General features: G+C 38.6%; 2 protein-coding genes and 1 pseudogene across 3 annotated transcripts; 2 read left to right on the top strand and 1 right to left on the bottom strand.

The window, feature by feature from the left end:
- Window positions 1-81: 81 nt before the first annotated feature.
- LOC145898066 (uncharacterized) lies at window positions 82-4,565 on the bottom strand (annotated as a pseudogene).
- A 1,374-nt stretch (window positions 4,566-5,939) lies between these two features.
- LOC145898768 (uncharacterized) lies at window positions 5,940-9,657 on the top strand. Its single transcript, XM_082987366.1, has 8 exons — window positions 5,940-6,565; window positions 6,695-6,753; window positions 6,814-6,962; window positions 7,026-7,155; window positions 7,571-8,055; window positions 8,126-8,269; window positions 8,903-9,017; window positions 9,200-9,657. The coding sequence occupies exons 1-8, from the start codon at window positions 6,406-6,408 to the stop codon at window positions 9,338-9,340; spliced, it is 1,383 nt and encodes a 460-aa protein (XP_082843492.1). The 5' UTR covers window positions 5,940-6,405; the 3' UTR covers window positions 9,341-9,657.
- Window positions 9,658-10,627: 970 nt separating this feature from the next.
- On the top strand, window positions 10,628-15,980 carry LOC145897695 (uncharacterized). Of its 2 annotated transcripts, XM_082986091.1 has the most exons (14): window positions 10,628-10,854; window positions 10,907-11,052; window positions 11,161-11,338; window positions 11,392-11,481; window positions 11,540-11,600; window positions 11,666-11,823; window positions 11,884-12,135; window positions 12,582-12,750; window positions 12,921-13,167; window positions 13,410-13,436; window positions 14,080-14,226; window positions 14,293-14,367; window positions 14,721-14,802; window positions 15,057-15,980. In XM_082986091.1, the coding sequence occupies exons 1-14, from the start codon at window positions 10,779-10,781 to the stop codon at window positions 15,128-15,130; spliced, it is 1,782 nt and encodes a 593-aa protein (XP_082842217.1). In that variant the 5' UTR covers window positions 10,628-10,778; the 3' UTR covers window positions 15,131-15,980. The 2 variants fall into 2 exon arrangements, with proteins under 2 accessions (XP_082842217.1, XP_082842219.1); XM_082986093.1 differs by lacking the exon at window positions 13,410-13,436 and having other exon boundaries at window positions 10,630-10,854; window positions 15,057-15,969.
- The last annotated feature ends 1,869 nt before the right edge of the window (window positions 15,981-17,849 follow it).

The raw sequence follows: 17,849 nt of genomic DNA on the forward strand, positions 1-17,849 counted from the left end.
ACGTCCACCAACACGAAGCACTTGATCAACCAGAACAGGGTTTAACTTGTACACGGAACGACTGCAGTCAGTCTTTTTCAATCAAGAATTTCCACTTAATGCAGAGAGAAGTGAAGCAAAGCTTTTCCGCTGCTCGTACTTGACAAGTTCCAACTCGGCGATCTTCAACTCAGACAAGCCAATGTTAGTTGACGGGACAACTGATAATTTCCTTCGATGTATCAAAAACATCTTAAATCTCATCCACCAGGCCACGGCTTTCTTTAATCGATGTAGGCACGAGTAACGTTCAATGATTCGATCCATGGGGTGCTTCGGTTGATGTACTTTAACAGTACAGGAGGCTGCAGCCTTCCCCATCGGATTAAATTCCTCAGGAACATCGGCAGCATTTGGCGGTTGCGACGGCCAGTTGGTTTCTGGCTCCAGGAGAAACATCGGGCCTTTTAACCAGCGACTCGAATTGACAAGAGCATCAGCGGGTAGACCTCTTGAAGCATCATCTGCGGCATTTAATTTTGTAGGAACGTGTTTCCAATTCGTAATGTCGGTCAGTCGCTCAATCTCTGCCAGGCGATTGGCGACAAAAACTGGAAACCGTTTAGTTGCATTTCGAATGCTTAACAGAACAGCAGTGGAATCACTCCAGAAAACTGAACTTTCAATGGTCAAGTCTAGTTCCTTTCTCATGAGGCGATCCAACCTCGCAGCGAGCACAGCAGCGGTGAGCTCCAGTCGAGGGATCGTCTTCGTGTTCAACGGGGCAAGTCGTGATTTTCCAATCAGAAAAGAACACATCACTGTCCTGTTATCGTCTTCGATGCGAAGATGTGACACGGCGCCATACGCATACTTAGATGCGTCAGCGAAATGATGCAGTTGATACTTCAATGGAGGTTTCAGTTCCGAAGACCTGAAGCAACGTGGAACGACAATTTGCTTAAGTGAGGCAATTCAGCAAGCCACCTCTTCCAGTTATCGGAAATCAAATCCGGAATGTCGTCATCCCAATTCAGTTCCAATCTGCACAAGTCCTGCAGCAATAACTTGGCCCTTAGAATCACGGGAGATACGAAACCCAGAGGGTCGTAAAGTGAACTGACAGCTGAAAGGATTCCTCTACGTGTGTGCGGCCTGCTCGGCGGTTTGCCCTTGAACCGAAATGCATCCTCCGCAACCGACCAATGGACACCAAGGACTCTCTGTTGCGTAGCATCATCGAGGCAACGCGATTTTACAACTTTTGCTCGATCATTTTCGGGAACCGACTCCAAAACGCGCTGTTCGTTAGAAAGCCACTTTGTCAAGCGAAATCCTCCTCTGGCTAGCAGGTCTTTCAAACGAAGACGAACAGCAATAGCAGTTTCTATATCCTTGACGGATGCAAGGCAGTCGTCAACATAAAAATTGCGCCGTAGAACGGATTCAACCTGTGGATCAAGTTTTCACCAAATAAATCTGCGGTCTGTCTCAGACAGAAGGTGGCGCAACTCGGAGAGGACGTTGCACCAAATAAGTGCACTTTCATCCGGTGAGGCGTCGGTGTACAGGTCAGATCTCCACCAGAGAAATCGAAGTGCATCGCGATCACGGGGTTCCACCCGAACCTGGTGGAACATTGCCTCGATATCGGCAATCAAGGCAACTGGCTGACAGCGAAAACGGGTTAACACGCCAACCAAACTGTTTACAAAATCAGGACCTTGCATCAGTGCGTCGTTCAGTAAGACGCTTCTGTTTCGGGCAGCACAATCAAAGACCACACGAAGTTTGTCAGGCTTGTTTGGGTTAAATACTGGGTGGTGCGGCAAGTACCAGATGCGATAGTCTGTCACGACCTTGTTGTCGGGAATTTCTTCGCAGAACATCGTTGTTGGACAATCGTTTTTTCAAACCGACCAGTCGCTTTTCCGCCATCTGGCGGCTGAGTGGCAACTTTTCGATTCCAGGTCTCCAGGGTAATGGGAGCTCAAAATGTCCATCTTGGTGCTTCACCGATGCCTTCATCATGTCATAAACAATTCGATCTTCCCTGGATGTGGGCATGTCGAATACTGATGTCCCGTCGCCAAAGTCGCTCTTCCACAAACACTCTATCTCCCGTTGGAACATGAAAAAACGGACATGTGCTTGGCCCCTTGCAGACGAACCAAGTGCGGGACCAAAGAGTGACCAGCCAAGAGATGTCTTTACAGCACAAGGGGTCCCTTGCGGTCCAGAACGTGTACACTGTACGTGGAAGGCTGCGGGGTTATCGGCTCCGATCAGTATCGTCACAGTTCCCCCTTCCAAACGACGCAGGGGCAACTCCTTGAGGTGATCGAACTCGGCAAGCTTCTTCGCATCAGGGATCCTATTCGGCGACACGGGAATTTGGTCCATGGACAGCACTCCCGGCAACAGCAACGGCTCTCCGTCATCAAGCGGCATGACGGTGAAGGACACAGTGGAGCCTTGGTACATTCGCGATTGATCTGTCAGAGTGCTCAGACAAATCTTTCGATCCTTGGATTGCAGACCAAGTTTATCAATCAGACCTTGTTCGCAAAACGTAGACGTAGAACCTTGATCAAGAAACGCGTACGTATTTACCTCGATGTCGTTGTGTCTGACCTTTACGGGAACGACGTTGAGGTAGACTCCGCAGTTGTCCGTTGTAGCTTTCATTATCGTTGCCGATTGTTCTACCGGCGGTGGCTTCGGGGCAGGGTTCTCAGTAATCTTGCCGGGTCGCCTCATCTGAAAGGCGCCATGCAACTTTGTGAGGTGAAAAGTGCCAGTGCAACCCTCCACCGAGCATGGCTTGCGAATCGTGCATTTCCCGCAACGATGACCTGAACAAAGACATTTAAAACACAAGCCATTTGTGACAACAAACTGGCGTCTTTCCTGGGGAGACATTCCGTCGAATTTCGGGCACTTGGGCAAGTCGTGAGGCTTGTTACAGCACGCACAAGAAACGGGAGTAGGTGGGGTTTGACTTCGCGGCTGACTGGATCCTGACGACGAAACGTTGTACGCAGCAGCACGAGAACCCTTCTCTACCGAAACAGGGACGGGTTTTTCGCGCACGCTTTCGTAGACTGCTTCGACACCGAACAACGAATTGGCGATACGCGATCGCTCCACGACAAAATTTGTAAAGGCAAGATATCCAGCTTGGGATCCAGTCTCGTCGAGCACTTGAACGGAACGTTCGATCCACTTCTCTTGAAGCCGGAACGGCAGTTTTCGAATTAGCTGTCTTAACGTGTCCAAGGAGTTCAAGCTCGCGTACTCCTCGATATCTTCGAGTGAGCTGCGACACTTTTCTAACAGGTCAGAAAATTCCATCAGGTCTTTTGGACGACCTTGCTTGATTGGTGGAAATTGTTTGAGCCGACGTTCACATGCGTTGGCAATAATATGGGGTTGTCCGTAATCGTATTCCAGTCGGGAACGGGCTTTTGATTATCCTGAGATCTTATCCTTGCTGTAGATCTCAAGTTTGGCAGCAATGAAGTCTTCGCAGAAAATAAATCCAAATGGTTCGAAACGGACTGAGAATAAATCCAATAATTCAAAACGGGCTGAGAATAAATCCAATAATTCGAAACGATGTTACGCTGCCCTTGGCAGTGCGGGTGGGCGTGACTCCTGCGCCCGGACAGTGCAACAGGGGTTTTCTACAATAGTCGTAACGCGCAACCCTCTTCCAAGAAAACGAACAAATCCGCTTTATTTTGACGGAGCTGCGGTTTCTACATAAACAGTTGTAGAATAAGCGACCAAAAACAAACACACATAAATAAGCAAATTCTGCTTACTGAATTGTTATAGCACCAGAGTCACAAATTTCGGGAGGTTTCAGATCAACCAGTCAGCGGAAAACAATGGCACTTAAATTATATTTATGCAATAGGCTATTCAAGTAGAAAATACATTTACAACAGGTCAGCAGCACTGGTAGACAATAACAAGTCAACAGCAGTGGCAGGCAGCAGTGTTCCACTAAGACAAATGTTCGTGTGACGCACCAACGGCACATTGAGATGACGTCAAACAATCACAACATAGAAAACACACACACAGCATACTAGTGGCGATGTAACACAAAGAGTGAGCCTTTTAGTTGCTGCGTAACATAGTCCATCACGTCATCTATACTGGAAAGCATGTGGTTTAACCTTCCAATGTTGCTTGTTGTGTGGCCTACTGACACGCCTGGTATACTTTGGACTAGCTCTAGCCTTCCAAATACCCTGCTGAGGTATGGCTATTGTTATGACAACCCATGCCATTTGTCACAATTAATAAAAGGACAAAAAAAATTATAAAGTAAACTCTGGAATTTGTGCAGTTTACTACCTAAATGGTAAGGATGTGCCGAAACAAAAAATACTTGAATTTGGTCGAACAACGTCGACATGATAGAATTCTTACGACTACCGTAAGGTGTTATAACCTCTCGACAGCATACACATTAACCTATTTCGTGCCTCAGGTATATCCGCTAGCATAACATCTGTCCGTGATTCACCAACAATCAAACCAATTCCACAAATTCGCAGTGAATCCAACAGCATGCTAGTCCGCAGTGATCACCACGAAATAAAAGAAACCGCATTTGCAATGGAACATGTCTACGTTGCCAATCTGTGACCTGTAGAGGCGAAATTGTAACAGATACGTAAATTACAAACAAATAAGCATGATATGAAGAAATGCAATAATGAAAAAACGTGGTCAATTTTAACATTCTCACTAAAATCCAAGTGATTTCTGGACTTGTGGCATCCTCATTTACCTACATCTTTTATTTCTATAATCATAAACCGCATTTTGGTTGATTTTGTTATGGGACCGACTATACTTTGTCTTTTTGGAACGTAATAATTTGGATGTAATTCGGCGCCTAATGATGAACTAACATTTTCCACACATTTACAACAAGGAAATACAAAAAGGGTGACTGTTTTCTCGTCCTTTTTCAAAAAATAACACACATGTTATCATCTATTTTCCCAAAAGGAATATAATTGCTTGTTGGTTATCATGCCAATAAGACTTAAAGACGTAAGTCACGTGTGGTCCGTTATGGTTTTCAACCGAGGGTCAAAAAGATTAAGAACCACTGCTCTCAATACTTAAGCCATAGTATAGAAGAGTATACTATGCTTAAGCCATGTAATTAATATACTCCCATTTTCGAAATTACACATTTTACAGTACAAGCTCTAAAACATGTAAAACTAAAAATGTATGTGACGTGCACTGTAAATTTAAATCTCAACTGGGGCAAATTGTTTGAAAAACAAAATGAATCCGCGACTACTCTGACGTCATCAAAATAGGTCTGCATCCGCATTCCGCACTGACAAAAAGGTTGAGAACCACTGGTGCAGAATGTCCGCCTGCATTCTGCAATAGAAGGGCGACCTCTCTGGGCTGTATGTATACTAAAGGTCACGAAATCCGCGATCCGTTTTGTTGTTACACGATCTTGTCATAAAGTAGGTCGAGGTAACCTGTTGTTTGGCTGCTGTTAAGGAAGTTGATTTATTGAGGTGCTGTTACGGAATACTTCCTTTTTTTGCATTTTTTGTGTTGTGTCAGGTGGTTAACGAAAATTTTATATTACCAATCAGCAACAGTCACCATTGCCCAAACAGTTTGTGGTTTCTGATTATTGGATGAATTTTCACGTGACCAAATGTTTTGTCATCATTGATAGGAACTGACTGTTTTATCACTGATAAAATTTTCATCAAACAACGGACATGTTTAAATGTGTGTTTTAAATAGACTATTACATGGGGAGTGTGGATCGTACAAGCTGCAACCTACACCTCTTGAAATTGAATATTTCTAGTAAACATTTAAACTAAATACCAACTATAGGCATGACATGGTGATATTATCATGATTGAAGTTTGTTAAATGTGGATGTATGTATATATATATATATATATATATACATAATATATATATATTTGTTTGATACAGTATAATAACAGGAAAATGCTAATACACCATAACACAGCCAGGTTGGAAACCCCGATCCGCATTTAAGTTTAGGTAACATAGAAATTGAAGCGATCATTGTACAATTTAGTATTGTATTGAAATTTATAACCAAATAACAGGTGTTTGCCTTCACTACACCTAATAACATGCCATATACAAAAGTTACGCTGAAGGATGTTTTTCACCTGGCTGCTACTTTGCTTTGGTTTAGCAAATAATGACTCAAAACCAGTATTTAGTGAATGACTTGTATATAATTATATGGTAACATTGGTTATTGCAGACTTTGGTAACAGCTGAAAGTCATTATTATTAACAGATGACCTTATTGAGTTTTGTAACCTGAGTTGTGATGTGGTATGTTTCATCAACATATCCACATTAGATATTTTGGGAAGCATGGCTAGAAAAAGAAAAAACTCTACATTTGTGTTGAGGCAAAAAAAGAGGAAACTCAGTTCAAAACAGAAATCCACTTCCTCACTGCCGGAGGTCTTTGAAGATGATGATTTACAGAAAAGTCTTGACGAATTAAGAAACACATCATCTAGTTTATTGGGTGAGCAAAAAAAGGAAACACAAACAGCTCTGTACATTTTTGTATTGTAGCTAACACTAACATCAGTAATACACTTTATTTTGGTTCACTTTTCTGCCAACTATTTTGTAATGATTAAATGATAAATAGATGATTCAGTGCTGTTGTTGGACGTTTCAAATTCGGATGAGGAATTGGACCTGCCAGAGGTACATTTTGTAATGACAACCTTGTTTTTTTTCATGCCAGTTGAGTATTTTGATTTGTAGGGTATTGCAAGTTTGCAGGAACAAGAAGAGGATGTGAAAAGTGGCGATGTTTTGTGGATTAAACACAGTGCAAATCATTGTTTTTGGCCAGCATATGTAAAAGAAGTTTCCAACAAGCACTTAAAAGTGTTCTATATTTGCTCAAGCGGGTATTTCCAAACTTATTATTTGGGGGCATAAGCATATTTTTGTAATTCTATTCAAATTTTTAGCTTTAAGAAGGGGGAAAGAACATTTAAATACATCGCCAAATCAAAAAAGGTGAAACAGTTTTGCTCTATCAACAATCCAGTTTTGACCCAAGAAGGAAGAGAGTACAACAAATTGTTGGATATACGGCAGGCTAGTTTTTGGCTTCAATACTGCCAACCAAATTTATTTTTACATTGTTTTATTGGCATAAAAGTGATATGTTGAAATGTGTTGAGAAAAATATTTTTAGAGGAAGGGAAACATTTAAATTTCTCCAAACCTATAAAGCACAATTAAAATATTTTTTTAGGAACACCTTGGAATAGTGTGATTATATCTCACAGTTTGTTGCTCATGCTGCCAAACATACTACCGATCTAAATTTGATCCTTTTGTGAAAAACATGTGTATTATGATTGACATTTAGGTTGCTATAGAACTCGACAGGATACTGCATGCAAGTTCACCAACACTGACAAAACACATCAGTCAAAAAACACAAAAAAAAACAGACAAAAAGTAACCAGTATCTTGCATAGTTTGTTTCATATTCCTTGTGTTCTAGAACACCACTGGTGATGCTGGAAATCTGTCTTCTTTCAACAAAGCTGTCAATCTAGCTGAGACTTATATGCTGGACCAACACAATCATTTGTTTTCAACTCAACAAGAAGTTTTTGAGTTTTTCCAATCTGATGGAATTTCACTGTGCCACAAAAAGTGTGTGGAAGAACTAATTGCTAAAGATCTTCCAATCATTTCTGCCACAGTACATACTGTGATGCCAACATCTTCAGGGACTACAAATGCCTCTTCCTTGCAGTCAAACACTGTTGATTCAACTAGTGGCATAGTTGTTTCACCATCCTTAATCACCACACAGGACACTATATGTGAAATAAAATCCCATGGGAATAGAGGGAAGTTAAGTGTGAAAAATCCTGCTGGTTGGTTTAATTCCCGAAATGAAAAACTTGTCGAATTTATTATCAAGGGAAACTGTGATGAACATTTGACATCAGTTCTTGATGGCTTGACCGTTTCTAGAAGGTAGTATATCTCATAAATTTGTGGATGTTGTTCCCATAATCATTACCAATACCTTTTTGTTTGCTTTTAGAATGTGTGATTTTAAGTCAAGGTGGTCTGACATGAAATGCACATCCTCAAAGATCTTACCTCTTAAAACTGGTTATTTTGTTGACGAACAGCAACTGAATAATGTGTGCACATATTTACAGAACTTCATTGCTAACTATGCAATGTAAGTGTTACAAATGATAGGTTTAAAATAATGGAGTTATAATTGCTTTTATTCAATTTTTTGGTGAACAAAATGTGGCATACACAAACAGTAACTTAACTGACAGTTTTTTCAACTAAACCTGGAAGTTTTTTGGAACTGGACGTTGCAAACTTTTTTGTGCATACTCAACATGAAGTATTAAATTTAATTCAAAATGCCTATATGTTAACATTAGCAAAGAGATCTGTAGACGGCTGAGATGTGATTCAAAGTTGAAGAAACTGATGATGCCTTTTTTAGGGCTAAATATATTTTTCTAAAAAACATCCAACATTTAAGCTGTTTACAGATCGCTATCCTCATATTAACATATCGAAACGGTGCAAGATCGAAAACCTGCCAGGGGGCCTTTGCTTTAAAATTTTAATTCTGTAATCACATTTAAAAAATTAGTACAATTAAATTACAGAAAGTAACATGTAATTTTTAAGCGGACTTTGGTTTTTAGGTTTAGTTATTTTTAAGTTCAACTTTGTTTCTTTTTAGTTACTATGAATTCACATTTTTAAAAAAATTCTGAATTTTGGAAAGTGTTTGAAGTTGTTGTCAGCAACGTTTACATCACTTTTAAAAATTCTGCATGTATTTTAGAAAATGTCTGAATATCGTGAAGCAAGATGACCTATTATTTTCTGTTCTTCTTCCTGAAGCTTCTATCTACAGCATATATAAACTGTTTAGGCGGAAATGGCAGGATGCAGAAAAAGTAGGTTTTTATTATTATACAGCATTTTATGTATTTTAAATTTTTTAAAGAGTTATTACAATCATAGTCTTGGTTACCATAAAGAAGACTGCTTTTTGGTGTCATAATAGCTTTAATTTATGTCAAGAAAACCACTGCAAATTAGAAATTTAATTTTTTTATGGGCATTTTATTTTTTTTAGATATTTTTAAATGGTTGTCAAGTTCAATGGAGATCTAATTCAGAGTTAGATAAACCTCTGACAGATGAAGAACGATTTGCCATAAAACGGAAAATATCTTCTTTGGCGGAAGACTTGACATTTCCTAAACTTACGTTTTAAATCTAAATTTATGTATTTATTTATATGCAGGTTTAACCTGGTTTGTTTGTTTGTTTGGGAAATGTTTGTTTGTTGTTTTGAGGTTATATGAACTAGAAACACTGGAATCTGCACCTGGAAGACCTTGTTTTGCCCATTTCCTGATTTTTTGATGAATTAATGCCCACCTATCAATCATGTACTTATGTTACAATAACAATCGGTTACATTATTTAAACAGACCTGCGAATGACAATTTTTGTTTCATTTCATTGACCGCAAATACACTTTATGAATGCCGACAATACAGAAAAAAGTGCAGTATTAAAAATATAAATGAAAGTTGGATATCTTATAAAAGGCATTTACCCTGGTCATAGATGCTGCCAGTTTTATCTATCAAATGTGTCTTTATATTATAGAGTTTGTTTAATCCACACAGATATCCCATTTTCACTTCCAAGACAATGTCAGTCAAATAAATTGTTAGCTGTGCAATTGCTCGATGAATTTGGGAACACCAGTGCTCCGTGAAAGATCATCCGGTGTTCCGCAAGAAATTTATTAGTTTAACTGATGTTCCGTGGAACACGGGTCGAAAATCACTTTTTTATTAAAATAATTATCCACTATCACCAGTTTGAATGTTCCATTGTTGTGAAACAATAAGATTCGTTTTGTAATAATAAGAATGTAATTGCGCGAGCCTGTTGCTGGTTAAGTACAATGCCGCAGTACTTCGAACAGTTTGGTGTTCCGCACGATTATTTTGATAAAAATAGTGTTCCCTGGCTCAAAAAGGTTGAAAAATACTGTTCTATGGATCCATAACAGAGGATGAAAGAGCCATATGTGGCCCCGAAACCATACGTTGCTGAAACCTGAGCATAGTGGTGGTTCAAGCCAGTAAGCCACAAATCCTTCAACAATCAAGTTCGACAGAGCATAGCAGAAAAAAAGCCAGGAAAAATGTATTGTGACATCATAGGGAAAATTGGTATTGTTGCGGAATTTAATTGCATGTCATATGGGGCAGTAATATGGTTGAGTGATTTTACGAATAAAAACTTGAAAGAATGTAAAAAAATGCATAATTTTCTTCGCGATATAGTTAAGATAGTCGCTCTGTATTTGCAAGACTTATTATATGTGATCTTTTGTGTTTTATTGTTTTTTTGCTGTTTTTATTTCCGCATTTTTACGGTTTATTGATCAACCGTAACATGGTTCATGAAGAGAAGTGAGGAGAAAAGCAACAATTTGGCATTGTTCGATGTTCGAATTTGTAAGCGATTGTGATTTCATTTCCTCCGTGGGTGGAACAATCTTTGTGGTGTGTGCGCTTTCATAACATTGTGGTTTAATTTGTCTAATTGTAAGGAAAACATACTGTGGAGTATTTGGAGAAAATGTAGCCTATTTGTTTACAGTTCATAAGACAAATAAAGTACTTTTTAAAATGCCAAAAAAGAAGCCTCCCAGGAATGGAGTTTTTTGTTCCATTTGTCTTTTGTTGTATTCATCAATCGTGACAGGTGGGCTTTATTTAAATGTATGATTTTACACAAACGTAAAATTGAATTTCAGTTAAAGGTGAAGCTGTGTATGCTGTAATGGGCAGAGACATTTCTATAAAATGTTATAATCCAGACGTTGCCAACCAATATACAGACTTTTATGTAAAAGTTACTTTTGAATCAGCAATTCCTCCATTTACAGTTTGCCAATATCGGGTATGTATATTATGCATTTAAAAAAATATTTAAATTTTTAAGATTACTTGCTGGACATCATATTACTTCTCTTCAGTGTTAATATTTTATCCTTTTTTACAAATTCAGGCAAAAAATCAAGAATTGGCTTCAGTATCTAATTTGTATACCAAACGAATTTCATTTACCTCCACTGGTTCTATGACAATAAGTAGTGTCGGTTTATCAGATGAAGGTACCTATAAGTGCACTCCAACTGCTTTTTCTTTGGAGGCATTATCAGTTACATCAGACGTGGTTGTATATGGTGAGTATTCAAACTTAATTTGTGGCACAATAGTCTAATCCTTTTCTTTGCAGTTACACCAACAGTGCAAGTACGAAAAATTACCGATCCCCTAGAAGCTGAATCAGGAGAAAAGGAAGCTGCTGCATGTACTGCTTTGAATGGTAAAATTAGTTTCAACTATTTAACCATGTGTAATTTTTCTCTTTGTTTTTTTGTCAGGCAAACCTCCAGCAGTGGTAAAATGGAAAACCGACAGACACATGCAATTCAACGAGTCTGAGTAATTACTATACTAAAAACTAATAGCTATCTGCTGTTGCTAATTTAAACTTGTTTTTTGTTTAGTGGAAATGTTCCAGGATCAAATCAGGGTGTGGTGTCTGTTGAAAAAATTCTACATATTCGACCTACCAAATTTTACAATGGCAAATCCTTCTTCTGCGAGATTATACATCCTGGTTTTGATTCGCCGGAAAACAAAATGGTTGTCTTAAATGTAACATGTAAGTTGTTTAACTTGTTGTAAAATTTTGACAAAAATATTGAATGATATGCATTTCTAGTTCCACCTGAAAAAGCTGTGGTCACTGTTACGGAAGATAGGAAGAGCCTTGTGTGTGAATCTCTTGGAAACCCACCACCCTCAATTATGTGGATAACTCCTGAATCAACAGTTAAAGAAAATACCGTTGCTCTTATATCCCCTGAAGATCCATCTAGAAGCAATGATACATACACATGCATCGCAAGCAATGGCATTGGAACGAACAAACAGACAAGCGTAACCACAGCTTTTGCTGTTTCATATGTTGAAAGTATGATTGATTTGTTTTGCAGTAATCAATTTCACCAAGATAACATGTAGAATACTTTTTTCAATAAATTTAAATAAAAAAAACTTTGACTTTGCACTAATTTTATGTCTTAAGTTTTATATATGTATTTAAAACAATTTGTCGTATTTATATAATCTGACACAATCTTTTGGTTTCTTAGTTTTCAATTTACCATTGTGTGACGTATAGCTCAGTGAATGTTTAATGGAGTAACTTGATATTGGTGAATAACTTAGTTTAGGATCCTGGCATAGAAACAAAGAAATGTTTTGTTTGTGTGATATTTTGTCAATTGAAATTTGTAAAACCTTTTATACATTATTAATTTTTAAATTGTAAAAGCAATTGATTGTTTTTTACTATTTTGCACTACACAAATATCTAGTTAACCATAACAAACAGTTCAAGTTTGCTTCTTTTTTTAGTAACACAGCAGGCAAATGTTGGTGCCATTGTTGGAGGTGTTATTGGTGGATTGGCTTTGCTGGCAATTATTGTGCTTTTGGTTTATATATTTGTGTTAAAACCATCGCGGGAGAAGGACACTGGCCCATATCAACACCCTACCACAACACTACTTTATAAGGAGACAAAGTGAGCTTACAATTACATCATACAGTCTCAATAATTGCCCGAGGTCCTGCTTTTTACAGTATGGTCGACTATACTTGAAAGTTTAAATTTTGTGCATACATAATTTTTTACACTTTCTGTGTTGTTAAACTATATTTGATTTCCCAAGCCTTTAAATTACATTGTTGCAGTGCACCCCGGCCTACTATTGAACATGCCAACGAGAGTCTCAATAAAAACCGGCCACCAAGTCCAACGGGCCCACCACCTGCAGATAAGATGGATCACAGTGATATGTCCAGCAGTGATTCTGACACTGATGAAGGAAATCATGATGTTGATGTTGAAGTAAACCCGGCAACATACTTGGTGGATCCTGATAGAAACGAGAATGCAGAAATAGGTGGAATCACAAGTCGAGCCTCTGTAAACTTTCAGGTGAGTTCATGCTACATTGATTCACATACTCTGTGAATTGGCTGTATTGTAGGCCAATTAGATCAGCACTTTAGTCAGAATCCCTTACCTTTTTTCCGCATTATTTTTATCTCTCTCCTTTTGCACTTTGTTGGCACTTCAACAGAAACTATAAAGAAACTTATGAAGTGGCTTTGCTCATATTGTATATAACCGCTAAATTCCATCAGATAATGATTTTGCTCTTCATCTGTAAACTTTAGCCTTACTGGAGACACTCAGTGTGCGAGGTTAGTAGGATCCAACGTGAAAGCATGTATATACTACATATGTTCAGTTGCATGAAGCATTTGTTTGGATGACTTATGTTCAGATATCATTTTGATTTGTTAAACTACATTTTTATATCATATTTGGAAACAAGTTTTTTGTTGAGAGTTTTGATTTTGTGCTTTTGCTTCGTATCTGGCAATTTTCCGTCCAGCGCATTTAATTATTGAGTATTAAAGGTCTTGTAACAATCACACATTCCAGTCATCACTTACGGTCACTCATCCATGGCAAGTTAATCCCAACTCTTATCTGCACACATGTTATTTGTTAACCTGGAGCCAAAATGTATCAGTTTAAATCTGTGGATAATCTACTATGAAAGCTTGATCATGCTATGGTTTATCAATAATGGGAAGTGTAATGGGTTGCGATGGCGACATATGTAAAACATGCATAATATTATCATTTGTTAAAATCAATTTCATTTGTGTAAGTACCATCTTTTGTTTTTTACCACCATGTGTATGTTGCTGTTTGTATGCACACACACATGTATATAATGTGTACTGCTTGTATATTGTCTGAAAACATCTGGTTCAACTTAGTGAATTGCATCAACGGTTGAAAAAAGGTTAATTATTCAAACTGTGTTGCCAACAGGCTCGCAGAAAGCGACCAAGCACTTCACCAGCTCATCGCCAGAGTAGGAATGAAAATCACATGACAAGGAAAGAAGATTCACCTGAACCTTTACCAAGGCAAAATACAAGATATGACATGCCTCCTGGTGATGACTACAATGATGATGTGAGGAAAATTTACATGGAATTTGTTAGTTACGTGTGGATTTATTATGAAACATTTTGTTTGTAGGACGAAAACTACGATGGATATCCAGATGATAAATATGATGACAGATATCAACCACAATATGTCGGATACCCTGGGGTAAAAACTTCTTTTGTCAAGCTAATGTGCTCTCATTATTTATCCAATGATTCAAAGAATTAATGTTATTACACTTTAAATAACATTATACATGCAAACACAGAAGTATTACCATGCTTTCGTATAGTAAGGCAGAAGGCCTTTTTAGTTATTTCATTATGGCTAACATTGTGTTGGTTTTACACGCTACTATAGTACAGTTGGACTTCAGTAATCTGAACAACTTTGTTAGGGACGTTGAATGATTTTGTATTGGATAATAGAGTTTCTGGTTGTTTTATGATTATGTAGTGAGGTCTGACTGCATTTAAATTTATTGTTTATTACACAATGTTTTATAAATATTTGCACAGGGACGGCAGCCACCCAGACATGCGGGACTTCCACAACATGAGCCTAAATACACAGAAATTGATCATACTGCTTACCAAGGAGGTGTGTTTGCTTTTAACTAATTAAATTTTCAAAAACTATAGAATAACAAATGACTGTGTAACAAATCATAGTTTTTGGCATGATATGAATTTTCGCAAGAGATCTAGTGCCATTTTCAAATATGCCATGTGCCTTATTTGTCATGCATGCCACATGTTGGACACAACTGCCCTAGTGCATTTATAATACTGGTGGTCAAGAGGTGTATTGATCTTATTAAATTGACTGCTCACTTGTAACTTTTCTACTCATAGGGCACAGAAGGCCTCCATTTGAGGAACCAGTGGAGTATGCTCAAATTCGACATGGTTATTCCCATGTGGTGTAACAAGCTAAATCAATGTCATTTGTAAAATGGTTTTGCTGGGTTGGCTTGTAATTGCATTTCTGAAGCTAGAAAGCTGTGCAACTTTCAGTTTTGGCGCACTGTACAAAGCCTGGTACTCTTTGTGTTTATTAGCTTTTTAAGCTACATTGTAGATTTGTTTGTAATGGTTCTTTATCACCCCTTATAATTTTTTTCTTTTAAATCACATTTTGAAAAAGAAAACAAATAACTGTAGTCAACACAAATTAACAAGTCCGTTTGTATTTCATATTTTATTTTCATTCTTATCATAAGCAAACCAAGGAAATTGTTTATCGGATTTCTTGTGTGGTACTTTATTGATGAACCATTTTTTATGCATTACAATTTTCTTAGCCTCATGCAACAAGATATAGAAAATCAAATTCCCGGTGCTTTTTCTACCCTTAGGCCGCTGTGTTTTGTACATTTTTTATACTCCATTGTATTTTACTGGTGTGCTGATTGCTTTTAAGTGCCACTACTCGACAACGTGTTTTGTGCGAGCGTACTGTGGCATGAAACGAAAGCGATATGTTGCATTGATTAAGTGTCATGATGTATCTCTTTCCAGTCGTGATTTGGTTTTCTCGCATTTAAAACCTGTAGAGAATGAAGTTTTGAACCCAACGTTACGTGTGACTTCATAATTGGGAAAGGATGCGTACCCGATATTGCTTCACATCCATAGATTTGGCACAAGTTCGCTGGTTAAAGCACATACTGCCATTGTTTAAATTCTGCTTGACTTCGTCATTCAACGGAGGTTGATTTGTGTAATCAGGGCTGGCTTTGTGTAAATAATTCATAAAATGCCGCGAAATTTGTTGTCATATGGTCGCTTCATTATTTTTTTAGTTAACAATCCAGACGTCGGCAATATTGCACAAATGGTTTCGATTGTCAGATTTATAGAATCTGAAATTTTAGTAACACGTACAAATTTTCACACTCATGTGTAAATTGCATTCTTGCCATAGCTGAACACCATTTTTATAACCTTTAACCCCCACAAGGGAAATCAAGTATCTATTAGGGTAGGAAAATGACATCTGAATTTTGAGCAACTACTAGTGTTGTGTAATTGTATCATTATGTGTCCTAAAGTTGACCTAACAAAACGGCGCTTTAGACTCGCCGTAGAATCAGCGTGTCTGGCAATACGACTTACGCCTGTGGATTTACTGCGCACCTCAGTGGCTAATAATAGCGTTCCTGGCGTTATTTGCGTGTTGGCTTTGTCTGCTTTTAAGAATTTGTGGTGATCATTCAGTGACTGTCAATTCACAATTGGAAGTTCATCGTCACCCATTGCCATTTCCGAAAATTAGGTGGTGGTAGTCTTCACGAAGATCGATTTAGCGGATGCGTACAATCAAATCAAGTTGGGACCAGAAAGTCGGAAAAATCTTGCTCTGAGCACACATCGCGGAATTTAATTGCGGAACGTATTGCCTTTGGTATCAGTTCTGCGCCAGCAAGAAATTATGGATGATATCACTTAAGACCTACCGGGTGTTGCAGTATATCTAGATGATATATTGGTCAGTGGTTCGTCTGCCAAGGAACACCTTCACAATGTCAAACGTTTGTTGCAACGGCTCCACGACAAAGGCTTATACGTTGCAGGAAGGAAAAATGCAAATTTGCTCAACAGCAGGTTGAGTACCTTGGCTATGTTCTCTCCAACAAGGGCATCACGAAGGGTCCCAAAGTCGACGCTGTACAACGTTTGCCTGCTCCGCACGATGTACCGACGCTTTCCTTGGATCTGTATAATTTTATGCAAAATTTTTGCATTGGCTCGATAGAGACCAAGTCTTGGTTCATTGTAATCCATCCATTCCTGTTGGAATTGCCTGTGACGCATAAAGTGTTGGAATTGGTGCTACGTTGTTTCACCGTTTTCCTGATGGCAGTGAGCGACCAATTGCCAATGTTTCTAAAACTTTGACAATAAGCCAGAGGAATTACAGTCAAATTCATAAGGAGGCTTTGTTGATCGTTTACGCTTTAAAGAAGTTTTTTCAATATTTGTTTGGAAGAAGATTCAACCTGATAACTGATCATAAACCACTTATGTCTTTATTTGGTCCACAAAAGCCTATACACCAGCTTTAGCAGACAACAGGTTGGCTCGATGGGCACTTTTTATGAACCAATTTCAGTACACCATCGAGTACAGAAAAGCCAGCGAACACAACAATGCTGATGTTTTAAGCCGACTTCCACAAGGCGATGATGTAACTTTTGACGGAGAGGAAAGTGCCGACGACGTATAGGCATCGCATGCGCATTCGAAACAGTAGGAATGCAAGTGCAAATGGACTCCTCAGCACTTGGAAAAGATTCTTCAAGAGACCCAATACTGTGCAAGGTGAAAAAGTACACGCACGAAGGTTGGCCAAGACAATCTTCCGATGAACCGACGGAACAATTCCGGAAAGTGAGTAATTTTCTCACTACGTCGTATGGAGTTCTTATGTATGGCTCCAGAATCGTCATTCCAGCAAAACTACGTGACAAAGTTTTGCAGCTACTGCATTTGGGCCATTTCGGCATGCAGTGCATGAAGCAACTGGCCAGGACAGTGGTGTACTGGCCAAACATTGATCGAGACATTGTGGACATGTGTCTCAAGTGTGGCACATGTGATGAGCACAGAAACGTAATGCCGAAGGCTCCTGTACATCCATGGATA

Source organism: Ascidia mentula, chromosome 4, assembly GCF_947561715.1.
Source record: "Ascidia mentula chromosome 4, kaAscMent1.1, whole genome shotgun sequence".
NCBI classification, from domain to species: Eukaryota; Metazoa; Chordata; class Ascidiacea; order Phlebobranchia; family Ascidiidae; genus Ascidia; species Ascidia mentula.

Bases quoted from the DNA above. Each gene is read 5' to 3' on its own strand.
- LOC145897695 (XM_082986091.1), top strand. From the start codon at position 10,779: ATGCCAAAAAAGAAGCCTCCCAGGAATGGAGTTTTTTGTTCCATTTGT. The intron at 11,601-11,665 runs GTAATTACTATA...TTTTTTGTTTAG, and splicing joins ATGCAATTCAACGAGTCTGA to TGGAAATGTTCCAGGATCAA. The intron at 12,136-12,581 runs GTATGATTGATT...TTCTTTTTTTAG, and splicing joins TGCTGTTTCATATGTTGAAA to TAACACAGCAGGCAAATGTT.
- LOC145898768 (XM_082987366.1), top strand. From the start codon at position 6,406: ATGGCTAGAAAAAGAAAAAACTCTACATTTGTGTTGAGGCAAAAAAAG. The intron at 6,963-7,025 runs GTATTTCCAAAC...TCAAATTTTTAG, and splicing joins TTCTATATTTGCTCAAGCGG to CTTTAAGAAGGGGGAAAGAA. The intron at 8,056-8,125 runs GTAGTATATCTC...GTTTGCTTTTAG, and splicing joins GGCTTGACCGTTTCTAGAAG to AATGTGTGATTTTAAGTCAA.